The sequence below is a fragment of the Parambassis ranga genome, chromosome 7 (genome assembly GCF_900634625.1).
Source record: "Parambassis ranga chromosome 7, fParRan2.1, whole genome shotgun sequence".
Lineage (NCBI taxonomy): Eukaryota > Metazoa > Chordata > Actinopteri > Ambassidae > Parambassis > Parambassis ranga.
Window position 1 is genome coordinate 4,414,772 of NC_041028.1, and position 10,563 is coordinate 4,425,334.

The 10,563-nt window shown below is 40.5% G+C and overlaps 3 protein-coding genes across 5 annotated transcripts; 2 read left to right on the top strand and 1 right to left on the bottom strand.

Annotated features, from left to right (window-relative positions):
• The first annotated feature begins 716 nt into the window (after positions 1–716).
• On the top strand, positions 717–5,410 carry gpkow (G patch domain and KOW motifs). Its single transcript, XM_028410353.1, has 11 exons — positions 717–926; positions 1,135–1,304; positions 1,383–1,522; positions 2,751–2,857; positions 3,059–3,263; positions 3,361–3,493; positions 3,966–4,149; positions 4,235–4,355; positions 4,455–4,524; positions 4,899–4,984; positions 5,068–5,410. Exons 1-11 carry the CDS (start codon positions 733–735, stop codon positions 5,194–5,196), a joined length of 1,539 nt encoding a protein of 512 aa, XP_028266154.1. The 5' UTR covers positions 717–732; the 3' UTR covers positions 5,197–5,410.
• On the bottom strand, positions 5,367–7,485 carry pqbp1 (polyglutamine binding protein 1). 2 transcript variants are annotated; one of them, XM_028410356.1, is made up of 7 exons: positions 7,387–7,485; positions 6,888–6,955; positions 6,681–6,789; positions 6,435–6,535; positions 6,039–6,239; positions 5,901–5,958; positions 5,367–5,760 (listed from the first exon to the last, which is right to left on the bottom strand). In XM_028410356.1, the coding sequence occupies exons 2-7, from the start codon at positions 6,952–6,954 to the stop codon at positions 5,610–5,612; spliced, it is 687 nt and encodes a 228-aa protein (XP_028266157.1). In that variant the 5' UTR covers position 6,955; positions 7,387–7,485; the 3' UTR covers positions 5,367–5,609. The 2 variants fall into 2 exon arrangements, with proteins under 2 accessions (XP_028266157.1, XP_028266156.1); XM_028410355.1 differs by having other exon boundaries at positions 6,681–6,792.
• A 2-nt stretch (positions 7,486–7,487) lies between these two features.
• On the top strand, positions 7,488–10,287 carry timm17b (translocase of inner mitochondrial membrane 17 homolog B (yeast)). Of its 2 annotated transcripts, XM_028410358.1 has the most exons (6): positions 7,488–7,532; positions 8,221–8,320; positions 8,399–8,462; positions 8,619–8,747; positions 8,851–8,961; positions 9,115–10,287. In XM_028410358.1, the coding sequence occupies exons 1-6, from the start codon at positions 7,507–7,509 to the stop codon at positions 9,189–9,191; spliced, it is 507 nt and encodes a 168-aa protein (XP_028266159.1). In that variant the 5' UTR covers positions 7,488–7,506; the 3' UTR covers positions 9,192–10,287. The 2 variants fall into 2 exon arrangements, with proteins under 2 accessions (XP_028266159.1, XP_028266158.1); XM_028410357.1 differs by having other exon boundaries at positions 8,221–8,462.
• Positions 10,288–10,563: the final 276 nt, after the last annotated feature.

Genomic DNA, 10,563 nt, shown 5'->3' on the forward strand with positions numbered 1-10,563 from the left:
ATTTAACCCCTTTGCCAACTGGAGCATACATCTGTTTTAAATGGGTAGGCCTATGGTATTACGTAAAAACTGCCAACAAGAAAGAAAAAAAACTAAAAAAAAAACTATCTTGAAATTTGTAGGAGGAGTAGCATTTTGCAGAAGGCATGGTTTGAAGGGCTCTCTCATTGACTCCCATGTTAATTTGAGGGTGGAAAATGTTTAATATTTTTAATATTATAATATATGTAATTATTATTGAAGGTTTCCCGGAATGTCCTGAATGAGCTGAATCTTTTGATGTTTGAATGGTTTGAATCGGTCCATGCATTCTGAAGACATGCTGAGCCAAAAAGCGTGCGGAATAATAATAAGAATAATAAAGAAGAAAATCAAACTAATAAAGACGTAGATTAACAATAGTCAAACTAATTACAAAAATGTGTGAGCATTTTTTCTGGCATTTCTGAGGGGAGTTTTAGCCTTTCCAAGACGCCCACGCCTGTATCTTATTAACAATATATTACTACATAAGTAATAACTATTTCACTTTTTCTATCTTCACTGTGGATTATGAACAATTTGTTGTACAAATACAACAAAAACCTCTTATCTAAAATCTGCTCTGTATCTTTATTTCTGTGATTTCTGGGAAATGTAGTATTTTAAGACAACCGGACCGTGTAAATGCAGTGGCCAAAAACTACAACTCCCAACGTTCCATTCGGCTACTTCAATCTCCAACCGAAAAAAATGGCGTCTTACGGGGAAGATACAGGTGCCGCAAACTCCGTAGCTTCTGCGGATCAAGGAGAGAGAAAAACAGCAGCAGTGTCGTTTGGTTTTACTAAAACTGTTAACAAATTTAAACCCTCCACTGGCGACACTGCGACCAAAAAAGATGATAGAGATTACTTGACTGGAATTGACGGAAATGAGTTACAAAGGTACGCTCGTATGCTAAAGCTAACGATCAATGTATTGGTTTACATTGGCGTCACGATTACGATTAAAATACGTTATCGTATTAAGGTATTACATTGTTGGACAGTGTGAAATCAGTGTATACATTGTTTTACCACAGTGGCCCGACAGCCAATTCTAGTTTTTAGTCGGTGTAATCCGCTAATTCTCAACTTTTTGTCTGCACTGCAGTTCAAAACCCTCCGAGAAGCCTAAAGAGCTCATCATCCCTCTGATCCAGAAGAACCGCTGGCACAAACCGGACCAAAAGGGCCAGAACGCGGGAAATGGACACAAGACAGAAGACGCAACTCAAGACAATGAGTCCGTGGAGTGTCAGGCTGTCAGGGAACTCATTGAAGGTGCGTATATGAGAAGAATGGGAGTGCAGTTATCTCATATAAAACTCACGAATCTCCTAAAACTCGGTGAACTTATAGATTCACGGAGGCAGATGGACGAGTGGCAGACAGGACCCCAGCCAAACCAGAACCTCTCCATCCCCCTGCTGATGCAAAACAAAGTGCCAGATGGCTTTGAGGATGGAGACCAAGTAAAAGTGGACCTTCGGCCTGAATCAGTGAGTACAGGGATTTAATCTGACACCTCTGAGCTTATCCCCATATAAGAGAGCATTAAGACACGTTGAATAATCTGTTTTGTTTGATATTCTGTTTATGTCACATTCAGATCTTTTCTCTACATGAGGCTACATGTCTTGGAACTATGTTAGTCAGATAGCAAAGTTAGCTAGTACACCCAAACATTAGAGAAATATGAAGAAACCAGAGAGATGCACGGTGAGTCTGTTGGGCCTTTGCTCCACATCAGTTTCCTGTGTGATAAGTAAGGAAAGGTGGGGTTTAGTGGAGGAAGCCTGTTCACGAGACAAATGTCGCCGCTGACTTGGTAACATGGTGAGACAGGCATGATGAGGTGTCATGCGAGTTCACACTGGAGTGGTGTCACGTCAGCATGGTTTGCCTTGTGAGTTAGAGAGCAGCATAAAGATGAAGTCTTCTCAGTTGCACTATGGTTTGATAACCTTAACTTTATATCAGCATATTGTATGCAATTGTATTTTTAGTGGCAGCTTAATAGTTTGATTTGAGTTATAGTTAAAAATAAAATTCGATATAAACACCACAGTATAATTCAGTGAGCACTTCAAAATGCCTGACAGTGCTAAATATCTGGCTGACTCCCATTGAAATTTTGAGTTGTGTGAAAGCGCTGACGGTCAACTGAATAAAATAACACCCCTGTGTGCAAACACAGTTGGGCACATGTGTATGGGTATGATGACTTAGTACAGTAAGGCTTTGGTGGCAGACGGCATCAACGTTTTTCCCTAGTGACACTAGGCAACCAATCAGATCAGAAGCCTCACATGTCTCCTCGCTGCCATTCCATATCTGCTCTCCATCACTGTAGATGTGACTGGCAGAACCATAGAGTCAGGGGAAACTTGCTCACTGTGGCCCACAGCTCATTTTAATGCACCCCCCTCTGTGAGAGAAGGACTCCCGGCCTCCCTCAGAGGAAAGCCTTCAGCAGAGAGAGCGATGAGCGGGGCCACTGCTCTGATGAGGGCTGCAGCATGGTGACTTTAGTCAGCCGGGACTGAGTCTGACAGCCTGAAGCCAAAAGGCTGAGTAAGACCGACATTACAGACTGCTTCTCTCTGTCAGTTAGCTTTTTTTTTTAGAACTCAGATTACATAAGCAGCACCTTGTTTAGCATATTTTAATGTTATTTGTGTGTTTCTTGGTTTCTAAATAGATAATTTTACTATATGTGTTTGTCAGTCAACAGAGGCAGATTATGAGCGTGTGCCTGTTGAAGCATATGGACTTGCTATGCTTAATGGGATGGGTTGGAAGAAAGAGGAAGGAATTGGACGCACATTCAAACAGTAAGTAACTAGCTGATCCTTTTGCTGAAGTTACATCTTTGTGTTCCTTTCAGCAGAGACATTTTACTAGTCCACCTGCAGCAGCAACATTCACTTGTTTTTCCACTTAAGGCTTTATCCACTTCCAGCCTATTATGCATGCAGCACTTGTCCATCTCTCTTGTTTATTGATTTCATTCTGTTGTTGCCTGTCTGCAATAGAAATGTGAAGCCAATCGAACACCAACTCCTGCCAAAAGGGTTGGGCCTTGGAGCAGATCGTTCAGCAATAAAGGACCTGGAACCCACCAAACATAAGCGTCCCCCCAAGCCAGGAGATGAGCGAGAAAAGGAAGAGGAACTAGTGATGGGTCCTGGAGGCTATGTGCTGGTGCAGTCTGGGCCACATAAAGATCTCTATGGCAAGGTACAGCTGATCTGAAGTCTTGATTGTGGTCCTCTATTAGCCTTACTAAGCTTTATTTGAGTAATAATTTACAGTAACTTTCATTTATGTGTGGCAGATTGAAGGTGTTGATGCAGACAATGCTCGAGCTATGGTGAAGTTGGCTATTGGCAGCAAGACTGTGACAATTAGCCAGTACATCGTTAAACTGGTGGGCCGCAAGGAATACGACAAGTACAGCAAAGACCTCAGTGAGTAAATCTGAACAAATAAAAATGAGCTTCATTTAAAAAAAGTTTTTCAGAAAATGATTTAGGCTCTAATCGTTGACTGTAAAAACTATGGACCAAGAAGTTAGAGGTATTGTGTTAGGTAAAGAAGGAGTCACGGCGCACTGGCCAAGCTTACTCTCCCATATCTGCTGGTTAGTTTGGAAACCCAGGAGAGGCTCAAAGTAGAGGTGCTGGTTGAGGTGGTTTGGATGCCTCAAGGCAGACCTGGGATTTACCAGCCTGAGAGCACATTAGTAGATCATAAACATAACAGCTGTAGCTTTGTCTTTCTAAGCTAAACAGGTTTATCCCCTCTTTCCTTCAGCCTGCTTGTTGAATACAAAAACATTGTGAGCAGAGTTTTGTCCACAGCTTTTGTTTACAGTAGTTTAAACTGCCTTCTTCTTAGAAATAATTGCAACACTAATAATGACTGCCTTCTTCCAATCAGGTCGTCACAGTAAAGCTCACAAAGACAAGGAAAAGGAGAAGGAACGTGGGCAAGAGAAAGAACGACAGAGGCAAGAGGAGAAGGAGAGGAGTAGTAACAGTGACAAAGTCAAACACAAGTCTTCAGAAAGAGATGGAGGAAAAGATGAACGGAAGAGGAAACAGAGAGAACCGAGTTCAGACAGGTGTGAACTTATTAGTGTTTTAACTAAAAAAAAAATGTGTTTTTTGTATCTTGGATTAAACATGCTGTTTGTTTTGTTGTTGCAGAGAAAAGCCTCCAGTGAAAGAAGCAAGACGACCAGCAGCTCCCCCCTCCTGGCTCCAAAGAGACCTCAAAGTTCGCTTTATCGACAAAGCTTTCAAAGGGGGCAGGTACTACAATTCAAAGGTACTAAAGCCAAAAGGCTTTTTTTGTAATTAAGGTTAATGTTTGGAATTATTTTAAGTCTCAAAACAGTTTCTCAAAGTCAGTTTTGTTTTCACATAGATGCGAGTGGAGGATGTCCTGACGGCGTCTACCTGTGTGTGTCGAACTGAAGAGGGAAGACTGTTAGACGGTGAGTTAACACCATCTTAGTCTCATTTGGTGTTAATTTTCTCCTCTTTCAGGCGCTTGTGCTTTCTTTTCTCAAGAAATGTGCAAAATATGTATTGTAACTTGACTGTTAATTGCACAGTACATCTGGTGCATTCAGGTGTTTCTCCTGCTCATACATGCCATAGAACAAAATGTTCAAAATCACCCACATATTTGAAAAGGATTGTTCAAACACAGATTGCAGCTTTGAGGAATAGTTTATCATTTTGGAAAATTGATATTGGTTTCCAAGATACTGAAGATTAAACACACCTGATCTTTTTCTTAATTTTGTGCAAAAATTGAATTATTTCCATGAGAAGGTTTACCCCCCTTTCTTTTTTTGTATGGCAGATGTGAAGCAGGACATGCTGGAAACTACTATTCCGAAAAGTGAACATGACTCTGTAATGGTTGTACTGGGAGAGCACAGGGGGAAGGTGAGAAAATAATCATTTTTCCTGTAATATATGTGTGTTATAATGCCACTGAGTGTTAGTAATCGCAGTATCTGTCCACCCAGGTTGGCCGTATTCTTCAGCGGGACAAAAACAAGTGCAGAGCGATGGTCCAGCTCGACAGATATGAGGATGAAGTATTTACGCTGGACTATGACTGCATTTGTCACTATATTGGAGCAGCTGACCACTGAAATCTGATTTAGTTTATTATAATATTCACTGTCCTTTTTCCATCCCATCTCACCCTAGGTGTTTTTGTAAAACCTAATGTATTTTAAACCAACATTATTTTGTAATAAAATGTTGCCAAGACTTTTATTTGTACAGATGTTGTCACTGCCATTAAAAAAAGGTCACAAAGTCACAAGAATCTGAAAATTTATTATCATGTCCACTGCTCTAACCACCATGACAAAATCAAATCTGAAGGTCACATATAAAAAACATATTTACAGCTGCTCTGTCTCTCAGCATCCAGTGACAGTCCAAAAGCTCTTCCCCTTCTTTTCTGACATGCACACATTTCACAATGAAAAAGGAAGCCAGCAGCGCTGCATAAAAAAAAAGAAACTGTACAGCGAGTTTCTGAGTGGCTGTCCTCAGCCTATTCCTTGGGTATTTGGTTAGCTGCGTTGGCCCGAAGCACTGCTCCTGGGCTTGGGTATGGCCGCTGCTGGAACAGAGGCCCTGCTGCTGTGGTGTCTGCACCTGTTTTTGCTTCATTTCGTTTGGGCAGACCACTGGACCATGAGCCCCTGTAATGGTGAATACAGTAGTTTTAATATTTTATCTTAACCTGAAGAGAAATCATATATTTTAGCCCTACAAAACATTTGTTGAGACTATGTAATTACCGCAAAAACCCTAATGAGCTCTTTTAAAGGAGATACAGTACCTTGGGGCATCAGAATAAGCACTTGGATCCATGGGATCCATCTCGTCATCTTTTCTGCCTGAAAAGAAGGAATCATTTAACACATCAGTCAAATAAAAAGCGCCTGTGTGAAAACAGTTTAGAAACATTAAACATTACCTCTTTTGTTCTTGCTGTACGGTGCGATGTCGTCTCTCCTCTGCTTTCTCCTGTCTCTGTCCCTGCCGTCGTCCCGATCTCTGTCTCTGTCTCGGTCCCTTTCCCGATCCCTGACTCTGTCCCGTTCTCTGTCTCTGTCTCGTTCTCGCTCTCTATCGGACTTCTCATACTGCCTCTCAGCTCTGTCATCTCCTCCCTCAGCTGAAACGTGATGAATAGAACAGAATCTTTATTGTCAATGTACAATAAAATGCACAATTGAATGTAATCAGAAATAACAATCAAGTTGAGAATCACAAAGACCTTTATCATCTTCATGTATTCATATAATGATGTGCAGACCTAAAAAAATCTGTGAGACATTACACTGAGGACAGTCAAAAAAATAAATCATACCTCTCATTTTCTTGGAAGACTTTGTGATCACTGCAGAGGGGTCATTTGGAGATAGCCAGGCCACCAAATCACTGTCTACATTCCAGTAATAAGGAAGACCGCTAAAGATGAGGGCGAAGAAAATAATGTAGTGATAGATGATTAATGCCACCAGGAAATCGCGGCTGTCTTTGTCACTGTGTCACTGTGCAATTACAAACATATCAAAGGAGAGCAAATAAAGGGCTTGACTCAGTATGCACATACCAAGCAGGGTCAAACACTTTGTACCAGTTCGGTGGTAGATTTTCTTGTCTGGTGGCTTCATAATCTACATTATTGTCATCATAATCTTCAGCAATAATCTCTTCATCTGCTTCTGAGGAGCATTAGGAAAAGAGTTACAAAATGCAACAGAACAAATAAAAATGGCTGATGACATTAGGCCATTAATGGAAACCTAAGTTTCACTACCTTGGTCTGTTGGTTTAACAATTCCTCTCTTGGCCAAGCGGGCCAGCAGTGCTGGAGGCAGAGGCATCCTGAAACAGAAGAGTGCAAGTTATGGCGTATCACAAAGTTGCTAGTAATTAGTAACATCATTCTATGTAAAACACGTTCTTTATTGCCTGTATGGCAGATTTGACTTGACTCTACTCTTCGTGCTGCTTTTGTGACTGTGGCTCCCATTTAAACGTTAGCCTGTTCATTTTACGAGGCTGAACTTTGCTTGCGTTGCGTTCGTGGAGAACACCGGACAGTAGAGACACTTAAATTAGTGTTAATGCAAAGAAAAGTGACATTTATCTTTACAACATGAAGACAATTACACCGCCCGCCCGGGGTTAACTCCACAGCAGCAGCTACGATCAAAGAATGCAACTTTTCTTCTAGGAAATACCACAAAAGCCACACAAACATAAACTGTACGATTTCCTTAAAATTTAAAAATATATAAATACTGAACACTTACCCGTTTTTAAAAGAAATATGCCTGTTTAGTCGTCGAATAGTCCAAATAGTGCGACTCCCAAATCAGCACACACGCCGCGCACAGTGATGACGTCACACAACTCCCTTGACGACAACAAACATGGAGGAATATGCCCGAGAACCCTGGTAAACAAAAAATTACTTTTTGTACATTGTATCTTACGCTGTTTATTAAACAAAAATGGCAACATACGCTATAGTCTAAATGTTTGAATGTCACAGTGTTTGCGTTGTGAGACTGCACAGGAAGGCTTTGTGGGTTTTGCGGCAAGCTTAGTGAAGGGTCAGGGACATAACGAGATAAAGCTGCTGCCAGGATGTGCCCTCTGTGCACAAAGACAACTGTTAATGTAACATTAAATGTTACATTAACAGTTGTCCATGTTCAATTAAATTTAAATTTACAACATTTGACATGAACATGAACACTTCTGTGTGGGATACCGGGAACATTGGCTTAACCTAAAGCAGTTACAGCAATAACACCATGTTTACACACTGATGCTTTATTATAGATTATTGTTATATAAGTAAATCCGAATGCTTCTTCCAGCATAACTATTCAGTCTGTCTGGAACCCTTACTATGACCACTAGCATGATGTTTCTGCAAATATTCTCTATATTCCTACCAACCCTGAAACATTATCTAGTGAAATGCTTACATCAAGATTTCATAATTGTGACCATGTGTTTTATTTTTCAAAGATGCTAGTATTTCTTTTGCAAAAATAAGAGTTATACTATTGTGTATTGGCAATAAAGGCATTTTTGTGTTGTCACACTGTCATGTTGGTTCACACTGATTCTCGCAGCCCCTGGAGGATCGTGGATGACTGTGGAGGGGCTTTTACCATGGGTGCAATAGGAGGAGGAGTATTTCAGTCGATCAAGGGTTTTCGAAATGCCCCCGCAGTAAGTTTAAAATATGTTTGTTCTTTTATCTTATCATGTTTTTTAAAGGCAGATTTAAACTGTGCTGTAATATTTCAGGGTGTCGTACAAAGATTGAAGGGAAGTGCAAATGCAGTGAGAGTAAGAGCTCCACAGATTGGAGGTGAGAAGTGTTTGTAAACCATGAACGTTTTTGTCACTGAAGCTTTACAGTTACATTATTTTAAATGTATGTTGTAAACTACTCAAGATTCATTTAGGTGGCTGGAGCGTGAGTATGTTCTATAATTGTTAATGCCTCAGTGGTTTGTATTTGCAGGTAGCTTTGCTGTATGGGGAGGGCTCTTCTCCACAATTGACTGTGGTTTAGTTCACTTGAGAGGAAAAGAGGATCCTTGGAACTCTATAACAAGTGGTGCACTGACTGGAGCTATCCTAGCAGCACGCAGTAAGAGGAACTCAAAGTAGCATACAGTATTCTACACATCCTTTTCCTGCATCAGGAAACCTGTATCACATCAAATAAGTACTGATTTTGTGTTTGTCTTTAGGTGGGCCATTAACCATGATGGGTTCTGCCATGATGGGGGGAATTTTGTTAGCTCTCATTGAGGGTTTTGGCATCCTGCTAACCAGATACACAGCGCAGCAGTTTCAGAACCGTGAGTGAAGTTCTACTGTTAAAAATACTTATTATAAAAACTAAAACTGTAACCATTAAAACCTACATACATATAACTGATCTAAAACAAGCTTAAAATAAAAACAAATGAAAATATCTAAGAGATTAACTTGCACTTTCTTGTTTTCTCCAGCTGTTCCTTTTGCAGACGACCCAAGTCAGTTACCTCCAAAAGATGGGGATCCTCGACCAAAGGGGGAGTTTCAGTAGCCACCATTAAAGACTGAGCCCAGCTGTGGACACAGTGAGTCAAAGCAGACTGTGATGAGAATGCCAGGAGATGATCAGGAGGCGGAGACACTGGTCCTCACTGCGGTTTCAAGTAGTTGCACTTTACCTCAGGGGAAAATTTTACTGTGAGTTATTATTATTTATGAGTTTGTACTTGTGCAAGGGTCCTTCTGACAAACCTCATGTTTGCACTTCTAGAATCTCATGCTTACCTGTTAGCTGTGTCACAATTCAGGGGCTTCATTCTTCAATTCTGTCACAGCAGTACAAAAAGGCTGTGCCCTTGGAGGGCTTCTTCAAATGCCTAGTTAACAAGGGATAAACAGGAGTTGGACCACAGTCCACATCTCATCTTACAACTAGTGGTTTGACCTTTGTAGTCCAAGAAGGACTCACCTCCACAGACCCTGTCCTTCAGGAGATGCTGCCCTTGATCTGAGACACAGCTACGGTAATGTATTATTGTCAATGTTTGTTTTTGCTTCTTTGCTCATAACTCTGGTAAAAATCTGTAGCTGAAGCTAGCGGCTTCCTACTTTGTCATAAGGTAATAAACTCCCCTTACCAGCACATGTGAAGCTCACCAATCAACATGTTTAGTATATTTTATTTAATCTGTGCAATAACTGTTACATTAAGTGGTTATTTTATGAGAGAATGCCCTGTCATGTTATCTAAATTGTCAGTTTACATTTAAGCATCCAAAGATTTTATACTTAGACATACAGATTTAGTAAACAGTGAAGAGATTGAGAATATGTCTTTATGTGTATTTACATGTCAGCTGTGACAATCAATGCAGTGGAGCATACATGTTTTCAAATATGTGTGGGTTGAAGATGGCTCAGCAACACCTCATTTCATTCTTTGCAGTTTCTCCTCATGCCTCGCCTGGCAGCTTCAGTGGTTTTTGAATCTTTGTTGCATATTTATTATTTTAGGATTGTCTGTTCTGGTGAAAAATATGGATGAGATTTGAATAACTGTCAGGATAGAAGGTTGTTATGCACCCCCTTGTCACTTTAATTGCTGCATTATCCATCAAGCACTTTTTAAACTCTTGTTTCTTTGAATTGCACCCGTTTTACGTCAAAACATCTATGCAGCAGTGGTTTGTTGTTAAACTCTGTACAGAGAAAATGTTTAGTATATTTATTGTGCAGAAATAAAATAAAAAACAATAAAGGCATCAGCTGTTGTTTAACGGGTGTCTTGTTTTCTAGTAGAAGCTTAAATATATGCAAACGCTGTTATTTTCTGTGGACGTGCGCCCCCCCTCGGCCGTCCCTGTGGTACTACACTCTGCCACTACTGTCCAAGGTCCTGAAATAGTTTTCTAAAACTTCCAGAA